Source organism: Dendropsophus ebraccatus, chromosome 4 (assembly GCF_027789765.1).
Source record: "Dendropsophus ebraccatus isolate aDenEbr1 chromosome 4, aDenEbr1.pat, whole genome shotgun sequence".
In the NCBI taxonomy this organism is placed as follows: Eukaryota; Metazoa; Chordata; class Amphibia; order Anura; family Hylidae; genus Dendropsophus; species Dendropsophus ebraccatus.
Genome location: NC_091457.1, coordinates 91843427 through 91869334, shown reverse-complemented (window position 1 = coordinate 91869334; position 25908 = coordinate 91843427). Strand labels below are relative to the sequence as shown.

Below are 25908 nucleotides of genomic sequence, written 5' to 3'. Positions count from 1 at the left end.
GAAACTACCAATAGCTATTTCCCCATGGAAATCCCGCCCACATCCTCCTGTTCCTGCAGCCTATTGGACAACCCCCATTCTCTGTGTTGCTTGTTGTCCCTTCCCGCTCTCCCCAGGAACCTTTCCCGCGATCTTTGTTTGCCGCGGTTGCTAAGGGACTGTTTACAGAGCTGCACCCATTGAATAGGATGGCGGTGAAGCGGGTTCATCTGAGGGAAAGTTGGGTGTACAGGAGAGCCGGGCTGCAAGCGTGCGCGGCAGGTAATACAGGGACCCAGTGAGTGCATGGGATGCTGGAGACCCTCGATCTGCACACATAGTCCTCATAGTCACCCCACACTGCAGCTAGTAATAGGACAGAATTCACATTATGGCCTCCAGCATCTGCCTCTAGTCCCCTGTCTATCGCAGCCGCTCTTGGATAATTTCATCGGCTTGAAGCACAGTCCTTATTTCCCTCTATGAAGGGAGCTCTGTGATAGACCTGTGTTACCAGTGGCTATTCAGTTGTTGTATCCCAACATCTCTAGGCAGACAGGGCATGGTGGGAGTTGTAGTTCTGCAACAGGTGGAGAGCCACAGGTTGGAGAACATTGGGGCAGATAGCTACCTTGTCTTTAAAGGGGTTGTCCAGCGAAAATACTTTTCTTTCTAATCAACTGGTGTCAGAAAGTTATATAGATTTGTAATTTTATTTCTATTTAAAAATCACAAGTCTTCCCATACTTATCCGCTGCTGTACGTCCTGCAGGAAGTGGTGTTTTCTTTCCAGTCCAGTCCCAGACAGAGCAGCAGCAAATCACCATAGAAATCCTCTCCTGCTTTGGACAGTTCCTGACATGGACAGAGGTGGCGGTGGCAGACTAAAAAGAAAACATTTCCTGCAGGACATACAGCAGCTGATAAGTATGGGAACTTTCTGACACCAGTTTATTTGAAAGAAATATTTTTGCTGAACAACCCCTTTAATTGAACAAATAACTGCATTTTATGGCAAATTGAAGTTATGACCAGACCACAGTCAGTCATGTAATCCTAATGGCACCCCCTTATTTGTGTTATCAGAATGCTGCGTTTTAAAGAGCCATACACCATACAATATGTGGAATTATTGCATCTATCTGTACTGGACAAGACCAGACATTACAGCAAGTCCTCAGTCGCTTATAACCACTTAAAGAAGTCTCCACACATGGTGGTGTCTGTTTCTTTTAATAGGTTGTCCAGAAGAAGAAAAAAAAAACTTCAAGTTGGCTTGCCAGTATATTACGAAATTGCAAAGTGTTTTTTTTTTTTTTATATGACTGGTTGAACCCTGTAAGGGCACACAGGCATAATCTATGGCGGGATGCACCCCTGAAGCTTCTGTTGACATCAGTAACTGATATGTACCTGTTTTGACACAGTGCGGTTTTCTGATATGAAAATCAGCACAGATTCTTCATCAGGAACCTTGTTGTTATAAGCCATGTAAATGTGCCTTAACAGTTATCATACAGTACAGGAAGCTTTATTAAACCACTAACCCCATGCTTTCTTTGTTAGCTCATACCTGATGTGATTTGTTGCCATGGTCCCAGCACTGTTTTTCCTTTGCATAGTATAACTGATCTATGTCCCCTTCCCCCTGCCATATAGCATTGTGCGCTGGAAAGATCCTTCTACTAATAAATATGCATCTGCCACATCTACTGTAGATTAGATAATAACGCCACCATTTCTTTTCTTTCCACTTTCAAGACAAAGTTGAGGCACTCAATCTCCAGGGGACATACAGAGAAAAAATCCTTACCTTGGGAGATGCGTTTAGGAATTTTAAAAGTCTTCGATCCCTAGACCTGTCTAGAAATCTAATCATCAGCTTACAGGTAAGGCACAGCTCTCGGCTTTATTTTAGATAAAATCTGAAAGCACCGTGAAGATTGCTATACATATTGGAATTTTGTCTATACTAACTGATATCAGGAAGGGCATGGAGTGGACCATGAAAATAGGCAGCATCAGAAATGTCTGACATCACTTGTGATGCATGTTTAGAGGGGAATTGGATTGATAACTGCATAGACTGGCTATCATGAGACAATGTTACAGTTCCTACAAGATAATAAAACAAGGTAGTTTAGGAGGAGTTGAATTCTCTTCACATTTACTTTCACAGGGCATAGAATATCTACATGCTCTTCACTCCCTAAACCTATACTATAATGATGTTGAATCTTTGGAAGAGATAAAGCGCCTTAGACCATTGTCTCATCTACGGAGCCTGGATCTGCGACTCAATCCAGTCACCAGACAAGACGCCGATTACCGACGCATTGTCATCCATACTTTAGGCAACTTAGAGACGCTAGGTGAGTGCTGATTTACACTGGCAAAATAACGTGAATAATATGGAAACAAAACAAAAACTTATTTCTATAATTTCATATAACTAGTATACTTTGTGTTTCCATCTATTACCACGTGCAATGTCACTACTTGCACTCAGATTATTTGGAATATTCAAGCAAGATTTACGATATGCAACTTTTTTTCTTTTTAAAGGCATAAGGCATACATTTTTGTGCAAGTTGACTCCAGTGCTGGGCATAATTAGAAGCAAACTCATCCATAAACCATTAAAAGTAATCGCCACACATTAGACAAGACAATCATTTTAGATTTAAGTTTATTATAGATCGTGTACCACTTACATGAATAAGCCAGACATGTGCATGTTCTTATCCATTATAGGAACAAGAAAATATGCATGATTGATGCATTTCGCCCCCCTGACTACTGAAATCACTGAACACTTCTCACAGCTGAGGGTTTGGTACAGTTTTATTCTGTCTTCTGTGAGGTCAATACTTAAGTAGCACAAATGCTTCTGTTCTGATAGTTTGCTACAATGTATATACATAAGACGTTAACATCAATTTTTACTTACAAATGGTTGCCTAGACTGGTTACAGTTGTAGCAAATCCTCAGCTTTGAGAAGTATTAGATCTGTACAGCTTTCCAGTCTCTGTATGTAACAGAGATATCCCCAGTCACTGATAGACTAGCAAAAATCTTCATTATGGTGATTAACCGATACACAAAGTATATTACATTATAAGAATTTTACATTACTGTAATTAAAGGGAACCAATCACCTCAAAAACGCATATCCAGCTTTTGAAATGTGCTGTTAGACCACACAGCACACTTGCCACACATGTTTTCATAGCCTCCTTGTCTCCCCCGTGTAAGCCGCAAAGTAACTTTATAAAACTGGCGCCCTGTATGCAAATTACCTCAGGTAGTCATTTGGGCGGTGTGCGGCTAGCAGGTAGTCACAGTCAGTCCGGGTCCCCTGGGCGTTCCTCCGCTGTAATCACGTCCCTCTGGGCGTGATTATAATGGGCGAGTAGCTGTGACATCATGTGATGTCACAGCTACTCGCCCATTATAATCACGCCCAGAGGGACGTGATTACAGCGGAGGAACGCCCAGGGGACCGTGACTACCTGCTAGCCACACACCGTCCAGATGACTACCTGAGACAATTTGCATACAGGGCGCCAGTTTTATAAAGTTACTTTGCGGCTTACACAGGGGAGACAAGGAGGCTATGAAAACATGTGTGGCAAGTGTGCTGTGTGGTCTAACAGCACATTTCAAAAGCTGGATATGCGTTTTTGAGGTGATTGGTTCCCTTTAAGCCTTTTGTATAAAACAATGCAATAGATATTTGGATATGTAAAATAAATTTTACATCATGGTACAGCTGTCTTCTGTACGATGTGAAGTGTAGCGATCCCCATGTGGCACAACACAATGTCGGGCACTTTCTGGCCACCAGTCATATTGTTTGCTTGACTGGACTTTTATCAGTATGTTTATTCTGCAAGTAACAAACACAGATGATTATAGCAAACATGTCTGGAGTGGGAAGCAATAGCAGAGAAGTAAACATCAGCATTACTAGATCATTTTAAAGTCACCTCAATGTGAATTGCTTTGTCAGTTTGAGGAATGCATTGAGTGCTCTTAACTGTGGCAATGCCGTAAATGCACAACTTCCTGCACACTCAGCTGCAGCAGGGGCACAGGTTGTAGACTATTCATTAAAACTGTTCTGTATTCTGATATAAGCGTAGGTTCTGTTGATATAGCAGCAAGGCAAGGAAGAGGTTAATAATGAATAATCAAGTGGGCGTGAGGAAACTACAAGCCATTCCCTCCCCAGGATTCTGTTGTGTCCTGCACAGGGAGTTGCCATGGCTTCACCAGGAGTCTCCGCAAACCTTATCCAACTGTCAGCCCTATTCACACTGAGCTCTTCAGCCTCGCACCCTCTGCTCTTCCACAGTTGGGACAGGGAGGGGGTGGAAGGTTTTACATCTGACAGTCAAAAACTTCATAGCAGCTATGTCCTTGTTTTCAGATGAACGTCCAGTGAGGGACAGCGAAAGAAAAAACGCAAGGTTTAATTTTGGATTGAAAGACTATAAAACTAAGGAAATGCCAGAGGTGGAAATTGGAAGGTAGGTGTTTATAATGCATTGGGAGATTTCTTGTCTTATATTTTACTATGTTCTTATATAAAGAATTGGGATTTTTTTTAACATTCACATGTACAGGATCTGCAGCAGATCTGATGCTGCTGCTATCAGTATAACTATGACTGAACATCAATCTTTGCCATCAAATCTGCTGCAGCTCCTGTACGTGTGCTTGTCCCCCTTAGTTTATCATGAGTTAGGAATATGTTATAATAGCTGTATAAGTCTTATAGCTGTATAAGTCTTATAATTGTATTTTCTTTGGGTATATTGTAGATGATCTCTTGTACTATTCTGTAGTCTTTATTTATGATATATAAAACATTGTCATGTACTTTGTTACATAGAATCAGTCAAGCAGTATCACCACCCAGCACAAAGGATATAAAATTCTAGAGCCACTTTTAGCCAAGCGCCTTATTTTATTAAAGGGGTTGTCCTGTACTTTCCAAACATTAAAGATGCTGCGGGGAAAATAATAGTTTTCCAGGCACCCAGTATCTGCTGCCGTACTCTTCTTCAAAACTTCCACTGATGTGCCATGCGGACAGGAAATGGCTGCTTGGCACAGACCACGGCAGTCATTTGCCATATATTTTTTTATGTTCCTTGCAGCTCCAGCAGCATCTTTTTAGTATAAAGCAGGCAACACCTTTAAGGACAAGCACAACTTTTTGAAATGCATGCAACTGGTGGAAGACATGAGGCGTACGCTGAACAAGGGAGATATCTTTGCACGCTGCCCATCCAAGTAATTGTAATCTTGCATCAGGTCAGAGGGATGGGTATGACAGAGCAACACAACCTCAATATTGGAAATTCCCTGTATGACAATATTGTAATATGATCTTTATAATGCTAGTAGACTGCCAATCCTACCTGCACATTGAGTTCATTGTAATATTACATCTGTTTGTATGGAATGATGGGTGACTGTATACTATATTGTGTGATAGACAGGGACTGACCTATAGTGTTTGTTATAGCAGAATTTATTTCTGTCTTTCAGCATAGGAAAAAGTAACTCCTTCAGCCAGAAGACAACAGCAAAAGTTCACTTGGATTTTAACATGAGCAAAACAGGTAAAAAAAATTAATTGAAATATATTATTGTAATTAACCCTTAGGGGACACAGCCAATTTTCATTTTTGCGTTTTCGTTTTTCCCTCCTCGTGTATATAAGGCCATAGCGCCTGCATTTTTCCACCTAGAGACCCAAATGAGCCCTTATTTTTTGCGCAACTAATTGTACTTTGCTATGGCAGATGTAATTTTTGCCTAAAATGTGACGGGAAACCAGAAAAAAATTATATGTGTGGTGAAATTTTATTTGGGGGGGGGGGGGGGGGGTTGTTTTTACTCCGTTCGCCCTGGGGTAAAACTGACTCGTTATATATGTTCCTTAAGTTGTTACGATTACAATGATATGTAACATGTATAACTTTTATTTGATGGCTTGTAAAGAATTAAAACCTTTTAAAGAAAATATATGTTCCTTAAAATCGCTCCATTCCCAGGCTTATAGCGCTTTTATCCTTTGGTCTTTGGGTCTGTGTGAGGTGTCAGTTTTTGCGCCATGATGTGTTCTTTCTATCGGTACCTTGATTGCGCATATATGACTTTTTGATCGCTTTTTATTACAATTATTCTGGATTTGATGCGACCAAAAATGCGCAATTTTGCACTTTGGGATTTTTTTTCGCTGACGCCGTTTACCGTGCGAGATCAGGAATGTGATTAATTAATAGTTCGGGCGATTACGTACGCGGCGATAGCAAACATGTTTGTTTATTAATTTATTTATTTATTTTTATTTATAAAATGGGGAAAGGGGGGTGATTCAGACTTTTATTAGGGGAGGGGATTTTGTGTTATTAAAAATACATTTTTCTTTTACTTTACACATATACTAGAAGCCCCCCTGGGGGACTTCTAGTATATGCACTCTGATCTCTCATAGAGATCCATGCAGTATAGTTATACTGCATGAATCCATGAGATCGGTGTTCTATTGCTTTTGGCTGCTGCAGCCAAAAGCAATAGAATGCCGAGCCGGGATCAGCGCCATTACGGCGCAGACCCCGGCCCGGGATGGATGCGGGGATCGCCCTCCCGCAATCGCGCCGCAGGGGGGGCGATCCCCCCACTAGACCAGCAGGGATGGATATGAGCAAGTATTTAGAAGCAGCTGTCAACTTTGACAGCTGCTTCTAAGTACTTAATTAGCGGGCACGGCGATCGGACCGTGCCCGCTAATAGCCGCGATGCCGGGCTACATGCGGCACCCGGGATCGCGGCAGTTCAGAGGGGGGTCGCCGTGCGACCCCCCCCCCTCTGAACTCCCATAGCGGCACGAGGACGTTCAGTAACGTCCTGGTGCAGCTATGGGTAAAAACATTATTTTAGAACATATGTATTAATGTAGACACTGCTACTCACATGGGGAAACAATTTAAAGGGGTTATCCAGTGCTACAAAAACAAGGCCACTTTCTCTTGTCTCCAGGTCAGGTGTGGTTTACAATAAAGCTCTATACACTTCAGTGGAACTGAGTTACAAAACCTGCACCCAAACTGTCTCTGGAAGAAAGTGGCCATGTTTTTATAGTGTCCAGGGCAAGATAGAGTGGTCGGCACTGCTGTTGGCTATTGCGTCTATAGGAGGTATTACACTAGCATTGATGCAAGGATTTACGGTTTGTCAGCTGGGGCGGTGTTCGCTCAAAGTATAGGACAGTGTCGTCCAGCCAAAAACAAATCCATTCGAAGAAGAGGAAAGAATGAGGGCACTCACCCGTATGCTTGACGCCTTTATTTCACTTCATTTAGGCAGACATGATGCTTGATTTGTTTACTTCGGTGAGGACGCCAACCCCTCCCCTGATGAACGTGTCATCGGGGGAGGGTTCGGCATCCTCACCAAAGTGAGCAGATCAAGCAATGAATGTGCACATCTTCTACTTTAAAAATTGAATACTAATGCTATATACCATACATTGTTAAAGCGCAACTTTAAAATATTTTGACCATTCAGTTTTAGTTAGCTTAGGTCATGATAAGACTTTTTGCAATATACATTAATAACCTAAAAAGAACAGTTTTTTATATACATAAGGCTGATTATGAGCTTACAGCTCTGTCTGGCTCTGACTTATTTCTGCATTCCTGCTGGACACGCCCCCTCCCTGGAGATCGTCCTGAGTGTATGGACTCTGACAGGAGGATCAGATAACAGCCCTGACACAGAGAGAAACATAAACAAACCCTCCTCCCCTCACCTCCTAGCAGCACTTCTCCCCCCTCCCCTCACAGAGGTGACTAAGCAGAGCTGAGGGTGTTGTGTGTGAGGAGCAGCGCAGGGGAAGAGCTGGATGGAGGGACAAGTACTCAGTGCTTCAACAAGGGACAAGTACTCAGTGCTTCAACAAGGAGGGACATCCCAGCCATGACCCAACCAATGTGCTGCATGAGGGAGAGTGGGTGAGTCACTGATGGGAGGACTACAAGTCCCAGCACAACACAGCTGTAGTCCTTCCATAGTACATATAACATTCACTATCAGATGTCTGCAGCAGGTGCCCCCACCTCCATGCCTGACATTATCCTACAGTGTTAGGAGAGCAGATGACTGTATCTAATCCCACTGTGTGTGATACCATCTGCTGGGGCTCTGTATCTAATCTTACATTGTGATACTGTATGCTGGGGCTCTATCTGATCCTGCTATGTGTGATACATCTGCTAAGGTGCTGCTCAGTGAATGGAGAGAGCCAGCCAGGGAGATGAGGGATAGGCCACGCCCACTTTGTCTCAAATGAAAAATTCATTTATTCTTCTGAGCCAAACAACTGGGGATATATCAGCGAGCGTACACGCTATCAACGCAGTTTAGGGCTCTTTTTAAAAGGTAACACACGGGCTTTTTATTTGAGGAATTTCATTTTTTGGCTACTGAAATTATAATTGCGCTTTAAATTATGTTTTAGATTTCAGCAAGATGAATGACCGGGAAAATGAACCTACAGATTACATGAAGAAAATCTCCCCTTCTAAATATCAGGTAGGTACAGTGTATTCTCAAACACAGACATTGCACAGAGATTGCCTCTATGTAAAATCAGCAGATTACTGCTGGTTGCTGGTATAAGGCCTTGTGCACACAACATTTAGGTGAGAAGTATAACGTCTGGAACTTTGGTCTTTGTTCCAATCCAAGTTTTAAGAAGACCTGCATTAGGCCACATCCATAGGTCTGTAGTAAAAGCACACGTTTTTGTTCAAATTATGAATGGAAGGCCCAGCCTTTAGTTTGGAGACCCCAAATGAAAGCATGATAGTTATCTGTGATGCTTTCAGTATAGGTCGTTAAACCTGGTCTCGGACCGAGAGCTTCTGTATTATGAATGTGGTAAAGGAGAAGACCAGCAAAATTAAGAATTACAGTGCAGGCAGGGAGTGGGGAACATGATTGAACCTATACTTAACAATCCCTATGAGGAGATCGAGATGGAGACTCCTGGCGGGTGTCGGGGAGCCGGACGCGGCACAGGGACCGGTAAGTACAGTATAGGTTTTTTATTTTGTCCCCCCTGCCCGTGATTAATATATATATATTTTTTTTTCCCCAGACTTCTTTAACCCTCTCCCGCCACCCCACTGTTAATTAACGGCGCTGCAGCCTTTGCCTGAGGCTGCAACGACTTTAATTAACGCTCTAGGATGACACAGGCGTAGAAGCTGCGCCTGTGTCATTCCCAGGGGGTCCGGCTATCAGTGACAGCCGAGGACCCGCTGAAACTCTCAGCACTGGAGCCGCGCTCCGGTGCTGAGAGTTAACCCTATAGATACTGAGGTCAGTAAGATCGCAGCATCTATAGGGCTCCAGAGAGAGAATTCTCTCTCCGGTGTCTATCGGGGCTCTGTGAACTGATCGCAGAGCCCGATGTTAGCCATGGAAACTGGAAGCCTCAGGCGGGGGTCAAGAGGGAAGGCGCGCGCCCGTGAGCTCTGCCCTCTCCCCTGCCGCTGATGCAAGATAGTAACAGCCGCAGGGGACAGAGGAGAGAGGGCAGAGATACGGACATCAGCTTATGGGATCATTATGATCCCTTAAGCTGATGTCTAATCACGTCCTGGCCATTGAAGCATCAATGACCCCAGGTCGTGAAAGGGTTAATACAGAGTGATAAATTCAATTGAATGGGATAATCTGTAGTCCCAGACACCGCCAATGGAAAGAAAAAGTCTAATACATAGATAAATATTCTAATATCATACATCCCATGTGGGCAGGGTTTTATTGTTGCATTTCTGATTATATTTTCTATATTCACAAAAACTTTTTTTTTTTTTACCCTTCTTTTTCATAGACTGAAGATCCCCAGTCACATGCGCAGCCACAGAGCGATTTTGAAGACGGTATTGGTATAATTACAGTTTTACTATAATTACTCTTGGGTAACTAACAACAGAGGCATCACTAACTGTTGTAGGCATCCAAAAATCTGTGCAGTTGAATGATTTTCACTTGTTTATGTACTTATCCTGCTTGGCTTGCTTCAGAATGACTGACTGATTTTGAGCCATCTCAGATCAGTCATTCTCATGCCAAAGACTGGTCATGTTTGCTCCCAGTCCTTGGCAACATTAATGCACTGGTTACAGAGTTGTAAATTTTCCTAAATTCAGTTACTTAATATGGTTACAGTCATGCAGGACTGGAAGCCCCGTCCACTTGGCGAGTGCGGTAGACTTTTGGGTGGTCTACACCGAGCAAAGAACATAATAAATTCTTCCATTAGGGCATATCACCACAGTACTCCATCAACATTGGATAAACCAAAGTGGCAGCAGTAGTAGGAAGCCCTACTATCCCACTTTGTTTGGTTTTGACAGCTTTTTGCATTTTCTAGGGGCTGCATGGTTAGCTATTGGCTTTAAAGAACCAACCGAGCAGATTTGGGAGTAAATGAGCAAAGTTTATATTAGTACCTTGCTACTTGTTTTAACCAAGCTATTGAAGGAACCTTAAGGGGGAGATTTATCAAAGGGTGTAAAATTTAGACTGGTGCAAACTACCCACAGCAACCAATCACAGCTCAGCTTTCCTTTCAGCACTGCCTAAAGCTGAGCTGTGATTGGTTGCTGTGGGTAGTTTGCACCAGTCTAAATTTTACACCCTTTGATAAATCTCCCCCTAAGTGTTTCATGTCTTTTGTAATATTTACAGAATACCGCTCCTTACCATCACCAACACGTTCATCCTTACGTTCTCCTGGTCCCTTTTCACGTGCTAAAGAAGGGAACCGCGTTACATTTGCAGATTCAACCATATCTGAGCTATTTCCAAAGAAAGAGGATTTAGTCCGAAATTTAGAAAGAGAAGATCTTGCCTGTGTGGTGAAATCCACATCTACCAGTTCAGATACACCTGCATCAATGTTCAGCTTCAAAAATACCTACCTCACATCCACCCCTCTAAGGAAGGAGTCCACCAGCAGTGAGCGGATGAGGGTCGATGTTGGGACCCTGAATGAGATTGGACAGAGCACAGAATCCAGAGATCGTCTTAAGCTTACAGAGGAGTCAAGCAGAGACAGACTACTGAGACTCAGTTCAGGTAAATTGGGGGCTATTGGGGGAGATTTATCAAACATGGTGTAAAGTGAAATTGGCTCAGTAACCCCTAGCAACCAATCAGATTGCACCTTTCATTTTCCAAAGACTCTGTGAGTAATGAAAGGTGGAATCTGATTGGTTGCTAGGGGCAACTGAGCCAGTTTCACTTTACACCATGTTTGATAAATTTCCCCCATTGTGTCTGAAAGTGTCACCAACCAGCTACCTCTAGTATCATCCATATACTGGGCTGTGAGGATAATAATCCTGTTGTATTTCCCGTTTGTAGATCTGTATGTGACCACGCATCTGAATGATCCTGCCACATCTTTAAATTCTCTCTCTGCCTTAAGAAAAGGCTTTACCGATGTGTCAAAGACCTACACGCTGCCATCTAAACCCACACTGGCAAATACTCACTTGTCCACAGGAAAAAGTCGCACTGAATATAACAGAGATTACAAGAACTGGAGCCCAGATACACCATCCAACATAAAGTTTGACAGCCTGTCAGTGCCACAAAATGGAATGAAAAGAGCTAGCAGTCTGAATTCTTTGCTGTCACCTAAAGTCAGCAGTGTGTATCAGGAGTCACACGTAAGTGCACATCTAGCCACTACGTTCTAGTTTCACAACAAAAGTATCTAAACAAGGTAATGGTTAAAAAGGACCAACCACACAAAAACAGAGAACTCTGCCTCCAACAATGAATGGCAATTTCGGAAGTGCAAAGTAAGATTACAAAATATAAAGCATCGCTAGAGAAAATAGAAGTAAAAGAAAGGGGGGAGCGGGAAAATCCTACAGCTTTGTTATTGCTTACTATTAAAGGAACCTGGCAAATTATGACTAGGATATCATTTCAGTGGTTACCCAAGAGAACGAATCTGGAGCAGCATAGAAATGTCACTAGATGTTTTTAATAATTTTAGGCCGAGTAATCATTTGGCCAACAGTTATCTCTCCTGGTCTCCCCCCCCCCCCCCCCCCATACATATGATTGTTTGGCATGGCTGCATTTTCTTGTCTTCCCTATGAGGACATATAGGCTGGTTGTTTAGCTATAATATGCTACAGGTGGGCAGTAAAAGAAAACTTGCTTGGCATTCTGCTGAAGTTTAGCTGTTGGCAGAGAAGAGTTGTCATACATTTTTTTTTATGGTGTTGCTCCGGGAGTTCGGACCCCCACAGATAGCTAGAACCAGCGGGGAGAAGTGTGTCGCTGCAGGAGACAGGCCTATAGACTTCAATAGAAGTGTGTCTCTTGCCACAAGAACAAAGTGGGGAGAGAAAATGCTTAGTGAGCGCTGCGGAATAATTATTATTATTAGTGAGCACTTCTCACTGCTGATTCTAGCAATTGGTAAGGAGCTGAACACTCAGACCCCCTAGTAGTCAAACATTTGACATATGAAAAGGTGATTGGGTTAAAACTTTTATGTGCAGACAAAGCTGACACTGGAAGTTTTGGTTGCCATAGAAATGCCCCATGTCAAGGTGAGTTCCATGGACAAGCCCTATTAAGTTAGAATAAGGCTCATGGGACACCGGACGTTTCCACAGCAGTCCAAACCTCTGGCTTTAACTTCATCTACCTGTGGAATTTTCAGCCTAAGCACCAGGACGGGTATGTTTTAAAGTGACACTGTCACCCCCTTTTTTGCATTCTGACTTCTCTACACAGGTGTAAAGGGTAAATTTAGCAGTTTTCTTACTTTTATATCATACGTCATGGCGCTTGTTTAAGTAAAAAGTGATCTTTTATCAACTACAGATTGTGCTATGTGGGCGGGGCTTCACGGCAACAGCACCACTTAGCCCCGCCCTTAGCGCCATTGTTAGCCCCGCCCCTCCATGACATCATAGACACATGCCCCACCCACTTGTTGGCCATTGGAACAGGCTGGCCTTAAGGCCTAGGCCCCACCCCCTCTAGGTGGTATCTGGTACCACTATTGCCAGCTCTGTCTTGTTTCTAAAACCTGTCAATGTCACAGCGGCAAGCAATACGTCAGTGTTTTATTAGGCTCTTATGTCTTATTTTATAATTGTTCTTTTTAATATGTTAACCATTTGCAATTAAGCTAACCTTTCATTTTGTAGAATGATGATTTTTTAAGTGGAAACGAGCTAAAAAAGAGGGACAGCTTCCGCAGGTCGGAGGTTCCCAGTATCAATGACATCCTGCAGCAACTGATAGACTTAGTAGACCGCTATTGGAATGGTTCTGGATCCCTTCTTCACAACCAGAGATTTCTAGGTAAGTACACTAGAACCGAACCATAAAATGAAATGTTTTGGGCCAGAAAATGCTTCCCAATTGCAAACCCGCTAAAACGTAGTCCCAAAAAGGGTGTAACTTTGCAACTAAATATAAGGTTGTTTCAACTTTAAAGTGTCTTTACAAAAAAAAAAAATTATGCATGTTTTTTTTTTCTCCTAACATGCCTCAGTACCTACAATGTTTTCTTTTTTGTTCATGGCATTTTGTCCCTTGATTGGAATTTCTTGGATCAGAAGCAGTTTTTCCAAACATGCAGCATGATCTAGCTATGGCATTTTTTCACCTAGTTTGAGGCGTTTTTCCTTCTATAGACTTCTGTAGGTTGAAAAATATAAAGAGAAAAATGCTGATGAAAAAAATGCCACAAAAATACATACAATATATACCATGTAAAGACATTAGGTCTTACCATTTCAAACTTTCTTGAGCCTAAGGCTGTGTTCCCACACAGTACATTGCAACCAAAACCAGGAGTGGATTGAAAACACGGAAAGACTATGTTAACACACAGTTGATATTGAGTGAATGGCCGCCATTTAATAGCAAATAACAGCCATTTCAAAATAACACTATTAAATGGCAGCCATCCACTCAATTTCAACAGTGTGTGAACAGAGCCTTTTTGTGTTTTCAATCCACTCCTGGTTTTGGTTACAAAATTCTGAGCAAAAATACTCCGTCATTTTAACCCCTTAGCGACCCATGACGTATCTGATACGTCATGGCGCCGCGGGGGGTGTTCAGAGCGGGGTCCCGCCGGGACCCCGCTCTGAACGGCGCTGATCCCGGCTGACACGTGCAGCCGGGCAGTGCCTCTGTTAGCCGGCGCGGGTCCCGTTGCCGCGCCGGCTAATTAAGCACTTCAATGCAGCTGTCAAACCTGACAGCTGCATTGAAGTGCTTTATGCACAACATCCCTGGTGTCTAGTGGGTCGGATCTCCCCCCCACGATGCAATCGCGGGGGGGGGAGATCCGTTCTTCTGCCCGTGCCGGGCCTCAGCGTCGGAATGACGCTGATCCCGGCTCGGCAGTAGATTGCTATGGCCTGCAGCAGGCCATAGCAATCTATGACCGATCTCATGGATCTTTGCTGTGTATATACACAGCATTGATCTCTATGAGAGATCAGTGCTATGTATATACAAGCCCCCCAGGGGGGCTTCTAGTCCATGTAAAAAAAAAGTAAAAAAGTGTTTTTATTAATAAAAAATCCCCTCCCCTAATAAAAGTCCAAATCACCCCCTTTTCCCATTTTATAAATATAAATTAATAAATAAACATATTTAGTATCGCCGCGCGCGTAATCGCCCGAACTATTAATTAATCACATTCCTGATCTCGCACGGTAAACGGCGTAAGCGCAAAAAAATCCCAAAGTGCAAAATTGCGCATTTTTGGTCGCATCGAATCCAGAAAAATTTAATAAAAAGCAATCAAAAAGTCGTATATGCGCAATCAAGGTACCGGTAGAAAGAACGCATCATGGCGCAAAAACTGACACCTCACACAGCCCCATAGACCAAAGGATAAAAGCGTTATAAGCCTGGGAATGGAGCGATTTTAAGTGACATATATTTGTTAACAATGGTTTGAATTTTTTACAGGCCATCCGATACAATATAAGTTATACATGTTATATATCATAGTCGTAACGACTTGAGGAACATGCATAACAAGTCAGTTTTACCATAGGGCGAACGGCGTAAATGCAAAACTCCCCGAAATCAAAACAAATTCGTTTTTTTTTTCCATTTGACAGCGCAAATGATTTTTTTCCGGTTTCACAACATATTTTATGGAAAAATTATGCCTGTAATTGCAAAGTACAATTGGTTTCGCAAAAAATAAGCACTCATATAAGTCTCTAGGTGAAAAAATGCAAGCGCTATGGACTTTTAAACATAAAATGGAAAAAGCAAAAGCGCAAAAACGAAAAATTGGCTTGGACCTTAAGGGGTTAAACAACTTTGCAGACATAATACAAGCAAGTATAAAAACTCTGTGACAAAATTATATGCATATGCAAAAGAGCTTCTTTCTGTACTCGCAAGGCTGCTCCCGCCTCCTCTACTTATCTGTTCATCACTAAAGGCCCTTTTATCTTTGCACACAAAGAGATTTATCTGACAGTTTTTGAAGCCAAAAGCCAGGAATGGATTTGAAAAGAGGAGAGATTCCAGTCTTTCCTTTATGACTTGTTCCCTGTTTATAGTCTGTTCCTGGCTTTGGCTTCAATGATCTGTCAGATAATCTGTCCGTGTAAACGCACCATTATATGGGTCCATTATCATGCTTATTCACCCAATAATTAGCCCGTGTAAAAAGGCCAGCGATCAGCTGACGAGCAAGCAAACAATTGATCTGATCTTTTGCACAGTGAATAAAATCATTGTGATCAACCACACCGCTTTCTGTTTGAACAGGAGGTGTGCGGCCAATAACGTGGTATTTTAACGGCCACATGATTCAATTTTGCCTTGTAAAGGCAGTGCACGTCAGTACCGATTGCTGATTGGTGCTTCTCAGCAGATACGCCACTTTTTGACATGAAATTGACTGTTGTACTAACATTAACTTTAATGTCTAGAAAGCTTATTAAGATAATACTTATTTCATACTAGTACCTGCTCGAGATCTGCTCTCAAGCCTGATTTCTGCAAAACAAACATCGCAGGTGGACTCTACGGTCAGCCACGGACAAGATGAAGACAATGAGACCACAGTAGGTTGTTTGTGACGTAAGCAACTGTGTATGTATTATAAACCCCTAGACAACCTAGGACGTACCTGTGCGCCCTGGCCGCCTGTCACCAAACGACCCTGGGCATACAGGTATGTCCTGGGTTATGAAGCGCGCTTCGCTTTATAGAAGGTGGGGGCCTGCTGCAATAAGTATCCGGGCCCTCACCATTAATGACAGGCTGCAGCGATCGCACTGCAACCTGTCATTAACCCATTAAACGCCATGATTGCTGCGTTTAAGTGTAAGTGACAGAAGCAGCTCCTGTCCCTTACTGATCAGGACCCCCGCAGTGTGACTACAGGGGTTCTGATCGCTGTGTCGGACTGCAGGAGGTCTCGTACCTTCCCCCGTGCGGTCCGATCGGCGCTCTGCCACACGCAGGCTCAATGAGCAGAGCACCTATAACACTGATCAATGCTATGCCTATGGCATAGCATAGCAATGATAAGTGTTTGCAGTCTGAAGATTGCATGTAAAAGTCCCCCAAGGGGACTTAAAGTGTGTGTAAAAAAAAAAGTAAACATATTTTTATAAAGACCCCAAAGCCCCTCCCCCAATAAAAGTTAAAAACACCCACCCATCCCATTATATGAATTAAACATATAAAAATACATATTAAAAACATATATACCGTAGCGTGTGTAATTGTCCAATCTATTAAAATATAGCAATCGTCATTGCGTACGGTGAACGGCGTAAGCAAAAAGAGGGGAAAAAGTGCCAGGATTGCCTTTTTTTTTACATTACTGAGTTTTTTTTGTTAAAAAGTGATCAAAACATCCGATGTACACAAATTTGGTTTTAATAAAAACTAGAGATCATGGCGCAAAAAATTACACCCCACACAGCTCTGAAACACAATAGGGACATTTTATTACTAATTAATTGAAAAAAAAGGATTTAATTTAAAAAAATAAATAAATAAAACTTTAGAAAATCTGTGTAAATACCTGCATATAGTTGTGTTCGGTCTGACCTATAGATTAATAGTATCATGTCACTTTTACCATATATTGCATTACGTGGACACAGGAACCCCCCAAAACTTACCATTTTGCATTCTTTTTTCCAATTTCTCCAATTTACATTTTCATAAATAACATTTTTGGGGGTTCCATCATACATGGTGTGGTAGACTAAAAGGCACAATTAGAAAGTGCAACTATTCCTAAAAAAAAAGCCCTTACATGGCCCTGTAGATAGAAAACTGAAAGTGCTAGAGCTCTTAGAAGGAGAGGAGGAAAAAATGAAAATTGGCGCGGTCCACTGGGTCATTTGGGCTAGGTCCTCACAGGGTTAAAACACAAAGCCCCTTTGTTTTCTCCTGTTACAGTTGTATTATGCATACAAGCTTCTCTCTCACTGAAGAGGAAGAGAAAATACATAAAAACACACACACACACAAATTATATACACACAGAGCAAGCTTTAGACATAACATTTCTGTCAGCAGACCCTACATCTGCAAACAGTGTCTGAGGGCCCTATTACACAAAGCAACCGATTATCTGCTGAATCAGGCAGATATTACCCTGTGTAATAAAGACAACAATCCGTGGAAGGAGACTATCATCAGCTGATTGTTGTCTTTCAATATATAAAAAAAGAAATCATCGGCCATTGCCTGTGTAATTCTCTGCGTACTAGCAGATGTGTGGCCAACGGCTGATGAAAGGGAAAAGAAAATAATAAATGCTTGCTTACCTGTCCAGGCAACTGAGCTGCAATACTGCCCATTGGCTCAGATTTATCAATCTGTTGGAGACAAAAATGTGTCTGAGAGCAACCAATCAAAGCTTAGGTTACATTTCTTAACACAAGTTGTTCGGTTCCTATCTGTCTGTTATGGTCCCTTTACACAAAGCGATAATCGTTGAAAGATTCGCATTTCAGCGATAATCGCTCGTGTAAAAACAGTGTATGGTCAAGTGACGAGCGTTAAATCGTTCATAGTGATCTTTCAACATGTTCTAAAATAGTCGTTGGTCGTTCGCAGAAAATTAGTAGATCGCTTTGTCTAAACAGTCTTTCAACGATTCACCCTATGTGTGTGAGAGGCTTAAGCGATCTTAAAATTTTTCATATGATTTATTGTTCTGTCTAAATGCTGATCGTTATAAAAAACATTGTTACTTCTAAATCGTTATTCGTTTGATTTTGCAAATTATCGCTCCGTGTAAAGGGACCATTAGATTCATATTTGTCTGACAGATCAATAAACCAGAGCCTATATTGGCGGACAGGTGTGGCACTATTTTCTGGAAGGACACAGCTATGTTTACCTAATCCTGGGCAAGCCTGAGACGGTGGTTTCACACGTGGTGTGTGTGTGTGTGTTTTTTGTAGGGAAAAACCCTGCAGCTAAATGTTAGCTGGAAGTACATAGCAAAATATAAAAAAAATACCTACAATCCTTTCTTGTGGTGTTTTTCCTCACTTGAGGTGTATTTTTTTTTTTCAGAAGTGGCAGTTTTTAAAAAAAATGCAGCATGCTCTAGTTGTGCTATGGACGTCTATTGGTTTTCTCTTAAAAAACTAACAAAACACAAACGTGTGTAATTGAGTTTATTTATATTAAGAAATTCTTGAATCACATGATTTGCAACGAGAAATAAAAATGCTGCAAAAATTGCATTAAAAAACACAAATCTCTTTCACAAAAGTAGTAAAAGGGGAGTTTAGGTGAGTTTACACATCACGCATTTGTTGGTGCATTGACACAAAAAATTTTATTAAACACGGTACAGTATAAGTTAATGGGGTTTTAACAAACCCTATACAATGTAAAAAACAAAAACTGCAGCAGATTATAGCTATGCTGGGATTTTATTCATTGCTATGCAAAGTGAAATCTACAGCTATATCAACATATTAAGTATACTGATTTTGTGTATTTTATTGTTAAGGCTGATGCACAAATACAACATGAAAAAAATGGGATGCCAACCTGTACATACATCGGCATTCCAATTTAAGATTTTTAAGTGGAGAGAGGGATGAACATACCCAGCCATTTCTCTATCCAATCTCCACTTGAATGAATCTACTGCAGTAAACTTTTGACTGCCCAGTGCTCTTGGAAAACCTTTTTTTTTTTTTCTCTTAGGACTCTGTAAAACTAAAGTTGATAAAAGTCATGGAGGAAAATCACTTCCTTCGGACCAAGGTGTATAAACTGGAGAACCAGGCAACTCGAAAGGAAGGATCAGGAGGTCTATCATTACCTCAAGGTGATTTTCACTAAAAGTGTGCTGCAAATGGATGAAAACTAGTCTCAGGACTACGGCATATGCAGTAACTGGTTGTAATGGGTTTTTTTTGCTTTTAGATGATCTGCGGCAGAAGTATGAGCAGCTGAGCCTTCAGGTAGATGCTTTACAGCAGCAGCTGGAAAAGAGCAGTAAACTGCAAGAGACGGTTAACCTGTTACACAACAGCCAGAGGTATACATATATAGGCACTAACACTTACTGCTATGACCATGATAAATTTTAGAGCAGGAAGGAGAATTCTTCTGACTGGCATTTTTCAATTTGTCCGATAATTTTTATACCATAGACAAGATTGTAAACAAATGATTGGAAAATTAGGACTAGAAGAGCAGAAAACGGCTCAAGCCTTTTGCCCACAACTCTCACGGCATTTCCACATCCTGGAGTATATCCCCAGGATGGGGAGGAAGGTGTATATCCCAATCATTCTGTGCAGGTAAAAAGAAGCCTGCAAATGATAACCAATTGCTGCACAATGTTGCAAGATGTGGAAGGGCAGGAAGTGAGAGCTTCTTTGAGCCATCTTCTGCATCCCAAACATCCTCTTTAAAAGAACGGTGAGGGTCCAACTCTTGATATTCCAACTAATCTGGAAGATAAATGGACTACAATGCTAGAGTATTGCCAAGTCCTCTCATCTGCTTTTCCCTCTACAGAGGTTCCCATCCACCTGGCTGTGCAGGAAACTGCAGCAGGTAGTGGTAGTAGTATTTCTACATAAAGATCCCTTGATTCCAGAGCACTGTCTATATGATAAGGGGCTAACAAAGAATGTAATGAAATCCAGAAAAAATATGAATAAAATGACAACCTGGTATATAGGGAGAGAGCACCCTGCCTGCAAGGGCTTATAATCTAAAAGGTGAGGGGAGCTACTGATCACAGTGCAATGAGGTGATGGCAGATTTATTGTAGGTTGTAGCCTTGTCTAAGGATTATTTAATTTGCTTTAGAAGGTTGTGTCAGAGTAGTGAGCTCCAGAGTATGAGGGAAGCTAAGGAGAAATCTTTGAGCTAGTGGTGTGAAATAGTGGACACAGGGAGAGCATAGATGGAGGTCTTGTGAGGATCAGAGATTGCATGAAGTGCAGGATCGGGAGATCCAGGTTGTGAATGGTCTTGCATGTCACAGTTACCAATATAAACTAAATCAGTTGAGCAACGAATAACCATTAAAGTGGTTGGCAGAGGGAGAGGTGGATTAGTCGGGCAGAAAAGTTGAGGATGGATTGGAGGGGAGCAAGGTTGTTAGATGGAAGGCCAGCGAGGAGGATGTTGCAGTAGTCCAAGCAGTAGATGATGAGAGCATGTACCAGCAGTTCTGTGTGGTCAGTTGAGGAAAGAGCAAATTCAGCAAAACTTGAGATGAGGCAGTAATGTCTTGAATGATGGTAAGGGCCCTATTACACGGAAAGATTATGGTGTGATAAATCGTTAGAATTTAAGCAATAATCTTTCAGTGTTTATGCAGGCAACATTTAAATGACTAACGAAAATATGTTTTTCAATATGTCATTGAGCTTCTTTTGAGCTGACCTCAAAATCATTGTTCATCATTCCCAAGACTTTCAGTGTAAATGCTCATCATTTACAGTATATAGACAGGAACACAAATGCAATCATTCACAGAATTTAGATGAACGCTATTACGATCGCATTAACAACTCTTTATAGCGATTTATCGTCTTGTCTAAATGCCTATGAGCGCTTAAAGAGGATGTACCACCTCTTTAACCTGACACAGCTGCGTCATAGAGAGGAGAGAATTCCCTCCCACTGGGGGCGGGCCGGCCTACCTTCAGTGCTTGAGCACCGGTAACCGTGGAAAGAACGGTGCCGTACAGGGGAACCGGGCCGCGGTCGGAAAAACAGACCGCGGCACCGGCTTTCCCGTGACGGCGCCGTTCTATCCCTGTGTCAGGCTTAAGAGGACGTACCTGGTGGTACATCCTCTTTAAGCGGTTTATCTGTACATGTTTAAGGACCCGTATAGATCCTGGATAGCAGAGAGGTAGTATCTGGGCCAGGGAGAGAGATTTTATTGTCATCGCCGTAAAAGTGGTACTTGAAGCCATGGGATTCTATCATCTTTCCCATGCCAAAATTTATAGCTAGAGAAGAGTAGAGGCCCCAGGAATGAGCCATGGGGGACTCACAACAGTGAGAAGGTGAGGTAAGGGGGTGGTGAGTTAGTGGAAGAGTGTGTAGTTGTGTTTCTATGTTTAAGATCCAAGAGAGGGACAAGACTATGACACCAATGGATGAAAGGGATTGTAGAAGGAGGAAATGGTTGACTGTGTAAAGACAGAGGATGAAGCAAGAGAAGGAGAACAGAGCATTGGCATGAGGCTTTGGCAGTTAACAGATCATCTACTTTGGTTAGGGCAGTTTCAGTGGAACGGTGGGGGAGGAAGCCAGATTGATCGCAAAGTGAGTTTGATGAAAAGTTGTAGGGCAGTTTAAGGGTTAATTTACACAAAGATTATCTGCCAAAGAGTTGAAGCCAAAGCCAGAAACAGACTATAAACAGAGATCAGGACATAAAGGAAAGCCTGAGATTTCTCCTCTTTTCAAATCCATTCCTGGCTTTGGCTTCAAATCTTTGGCAAATAATCTGTCAGATAATCTTTCTGTGTAAATGTACCCTAAGGTAGACATCTTTTTTTAAGAAGGTTTGAGGCAAAAGGAAGAAGTGAGATGGGCCTGGAGTAACAAACTCTGAAGCTTAGACTGCACTGATGTAGTGTTGAGTCTTTGTGGGTTGAGGGTCGTGATTCTGCCCTCTGTGTATATACCACATGGTGTTCAAGAGAATAAAGGTTTACTATTAGTCAAAAGTTGTTAAAGGACAACTCCGGCGGAAAAATTTTTGGGCTTATTTAACACACATTACAAAGTTATATAACTTTGTAATGTGGTTAAATACCCGGTCTGGCCCCCTTCCCCCACTTTCCGACTCCCGACCCCCACCCCGGAAGTTAAAGAATGTATACATTACCTATTACGGTCGACACGGTCCTCTTCTCCCGGGCGGCATCTGGTGACGTCAGAGCTGGGGGGCGGTCCGGGTCTTCTTCCTCTTCGGCGTCTTCATTGAGAGTGAATGGGAGAGAAAAGGCTGCTGGTGCGCATGTGCACCTTTTCATTGGCTGGAGCGCATCACATGGCTTCCAGCTTGCTCAGCCCTGATTGGCTGAGCATGTGCATCTTTTCATTGGCTGGAGCGCATCACATGGCTTCCAGCTTGCTCAGCCCTGATTGGCTGAGCTTGCTGGAAGCCATGTGATGCGCTCAAGCCAATGAAAAGGCTGCCGGTGCGCAAGCGCACTGGCAGCCTTTTCTCTCTCATGGACCCGGAAGCAAGAGACATCGCTGGACGCAGGTGACGGTGAGGCGGGCGAATGGAGTGGCGATCGTCACCGGAGGGATGGTGAGTATGGTGTCTTTTTTTTTTTTTGGGGGGGGGGGGGGGGGGGGGGGGGGTCCCGCTGGAGTTGTCATTTAATGGTGTGCTGTAGTTGCCAATATGTGGTTACACATAACTCAGAAAGGAGAATTCTGGGGAAAAGTAAAAATCCAGGTCAGGAAGATAGGTGATGGCAGTAACATAGTAAAGAATGGATACTTACCAGTCCCCATGCTTCTTCAGCACCACCGCTTATTCTCCAGTTTTTACTGGCTTCCTGTGTTATGACCCAACTGGAACTTCCCACTTAGCCAGTCAGTGACTGTAGAGGTGTCACGGACCTGCTGAGAGGACATTCCTGAACCAGGTCATGATGCTGTGGAGGTTTGTGAGTGGTGACATTGGGCTGTAGGGGACAAGGAAAGTATAACCTGCCCATCCTGGATTCTTACATTATACACAGAGGTTCTCTTGGCTATGTTGGTGACATCTTACTATGAACCTCTCCTAGGCCCCTAGCTACAAGAAAAACTAGATACTAACATTGTGTGTACATATTGCTTTGATATTGTTTTAATATAGTAAGATTTATAGTTTCTGGTCTCAGGCTGTACATTTTGTGCCCACAGATCATTAGTCTGCACAAATGAATATCTGCTCCAACAACTGAATAAAATCTCCCCAACTGTGATCTCCAAGCCTCCGCGAGGAACTTCCCCAGACAGAACCAGAATAAGCCAGTATCCCTACTCTGAGCCTAGTGATCCCAGCACTTTATCAGCTCACAGTGCTGGACATTACCGGACTACTGAGAGGCTCAGCGTGTGCCCATTATAAAAACTTTTTTTTTTTTTTTTTTTTTTTTAAGGAATATTCTCCATCACAATCCAGAGTAATTTTTCACAAATTCTACAATCATGATAAATTATGAAACGCCCTCAAATCAAAAGTAGCAGTCATTCATCATTTCTGGTTCAAAATGTTGTCATACCAAATTAAAATACCACAACATTAGTTTTATAGAGTATAAGTTAGCATCATAGTGACTGCCAAGTACCACCCCTCCAGAGTAAGGATAACCACATCTACCTACCAGGTTTTTAGCAACTGTTGGTGGTGCTCTGATCAAAGTGCCATAATACTCAGGAACATTGGTAATTTTGTCACATGGAAAAGGTATGTAAATAGCTGTATAATGAAGTCAGGAATATTTACTATTTGTTTTTGTACAACAGTATGTATATTTTTAAAAGATTGTGTAACTGATTGCATTTTATATAAAATACAGCATGAAATTATGATGTGTCTATGTTCATTGGGAAAGTGCACGTTTTTCCTCATTAAACCCTGGGAGAAGTTTCCTAGGGCTGGATCCAGTTTCTCCTGGCACCTGCCAGGGGAGAAGTGGCAAGGAGCAAATCAGAGATGAAAGGCCAGCGGCTGATAAGCCATTTGCAGATAAAACGAAGCACAAATCTCTATCACAGCCCCCATCCTTAAAAGAGTATTCTGACAAATTAAGTTTTATATTTTCATACAGTTATTGAACTTTAATATAACTCCAAGTTTTTCATGTGCATTCACTGGCAGCAGTATGAAGTGACACAGCCCTTCTGCAGCCACCAATGGCTGTGTCAGGAACTGCTCTGTCTCAGCACAGTTACATATCACTCTCTACTGAAAGCAGCAGTAACGATACTGAGCCTCTCAATGTCTATTCTAATGCTCATTCACATCAGAATAGACTTTAGATTTTGAGAGAGCCTATCACTAACCATTGTGCAGCCCTGTGGTTCCTGACGCAGCCATTGGTGGCTATCATCCTTTTATGCTGCCAATGGAGAAATTTTTTTTTACATTTTAATAACTGTATATTACAAAGTTATATACTGTAAATTTATGAAAGAAATGTAGAGATGTTTTTACCATTACCAACATAATGCCAGTCGGTATGCCATGAAGAAGCAAAAACTAGTGTTGCAACATCTTCATTCTATCAATCAGTGGTGTCTGCAGTAGAGATGAGCGAACCTCGGGCATGCTCGAGTCGATCCGAACCCGAACTTTTGGTATTTGATTAGCTGCTGCTGAACTTGGATAAAGCGCTAAGGTTATGTGGAAATCATGGATTTAGTCATTGGCTGTATCCATGTTTTCCAGACAACCTTAGAGCTTTATCCAAGTTCAGCAGCCACCGCTAATCCAATACCGAAAATTCGGGTTTGGATCGACTTTAACCCGGTTCGCTCATCTCTAGTCTGCAGTTATCAGATCCTGTCTGTAATGGTGTGTTCACACACAGATTTTTGGTTGCAGATGGGTTAAAACAAAGCCAGGAATGTATTTAAAAAAGGAGAAATCTCAATCTTTCCTTTATGACCTGTTCTCTATTTATAGTCAGTTTCTGGCTTTATCTTCAATAATTGCATTGGAAAATTTGTCTGTATAAACACATCCTAAGGGTCAATTTACACAGCAAGATTATCTGCCAAAGATTTGAAGCCAAAGCCAGGGATGGATTTCAAAAGAGGTGAAATCTCAGGCTTTCCTTTGACCTGATCTCCATTTATTATCTGTTTTTGGCTTTGGCTTCAAATCTTTGGCAATTCTATGAGAACCTCTTTGTGTAAATAGACCCTTAGGCATAGGAATATCATGTATATACGCCTTTAATGCATACCTTTTGTATTAAAAAGCCTGCATGGTTTTGAGTGCTAAGGTGAATTCACTGCTGCTACTGCTTTTATTAAGTCCTTTGGATGATTTTATGCTTGCTAGGAGACTGTGGAGGGGATTCATAAGTTGGAAAGGGTAGGAGGCCAACTAATGGGACGGTTGGAGCCTAGGTTTAAATCACCCAAGATTCTGTTGCAAGTTTACCTTGATAGTAAACTGAATATATTTAGCCAGGGAGAGCACTACACTGCCACAGTAGCGGTTTACAATACAATAATTAATACAGCCCGAACAACTTTGCCTACAGACTCCGTTCAACCTGCATTTTGAATCCCTTGGCAGTGACGTGTGTTCTAAGAATTTTTGGATTCAATCGGAT

At 42.1% G+C, this 25908-nt stretch overlaps 1 protein-coding gene across 1 annotated transcript; it reads left to right on the top strand.

Annotated features, from left to right (window-relative positions):
• The first annotated feature begins 120 nt into the window (after positions 1-120).
• Positions 121-23707, top strand: LOC138788416 (leucine-rich repeat-containing protein 36-like). Its single transcript, XM_069966260.1, has 15 exons — positions 121-261; positions 1741-1868; positions 2159-2351; positions 4413-4512; positions 5540-5613; positions 8517-8590; positions 9900-9948; positions 10760-11149; positions 11438-11745; positions 13252-13408; positions 16055-16155; positions 19283-19406; positions 19505-19619; positions 19735-19884; positions 23483-23707. The coding sequence occupies exons 1-15, from the start codon at positions 189-191 to the stop codon at positions 23688-23690; spliced, it is 2244 nt and encodes a 747-aa protein (XP_069822361.1). The 5' UTR covers positions 121-188; the 3' UTR covers positions 23691-23707.
• The last annotated feature ends 2201 nt before the right edge of the window (positions 23708-25908 follow it).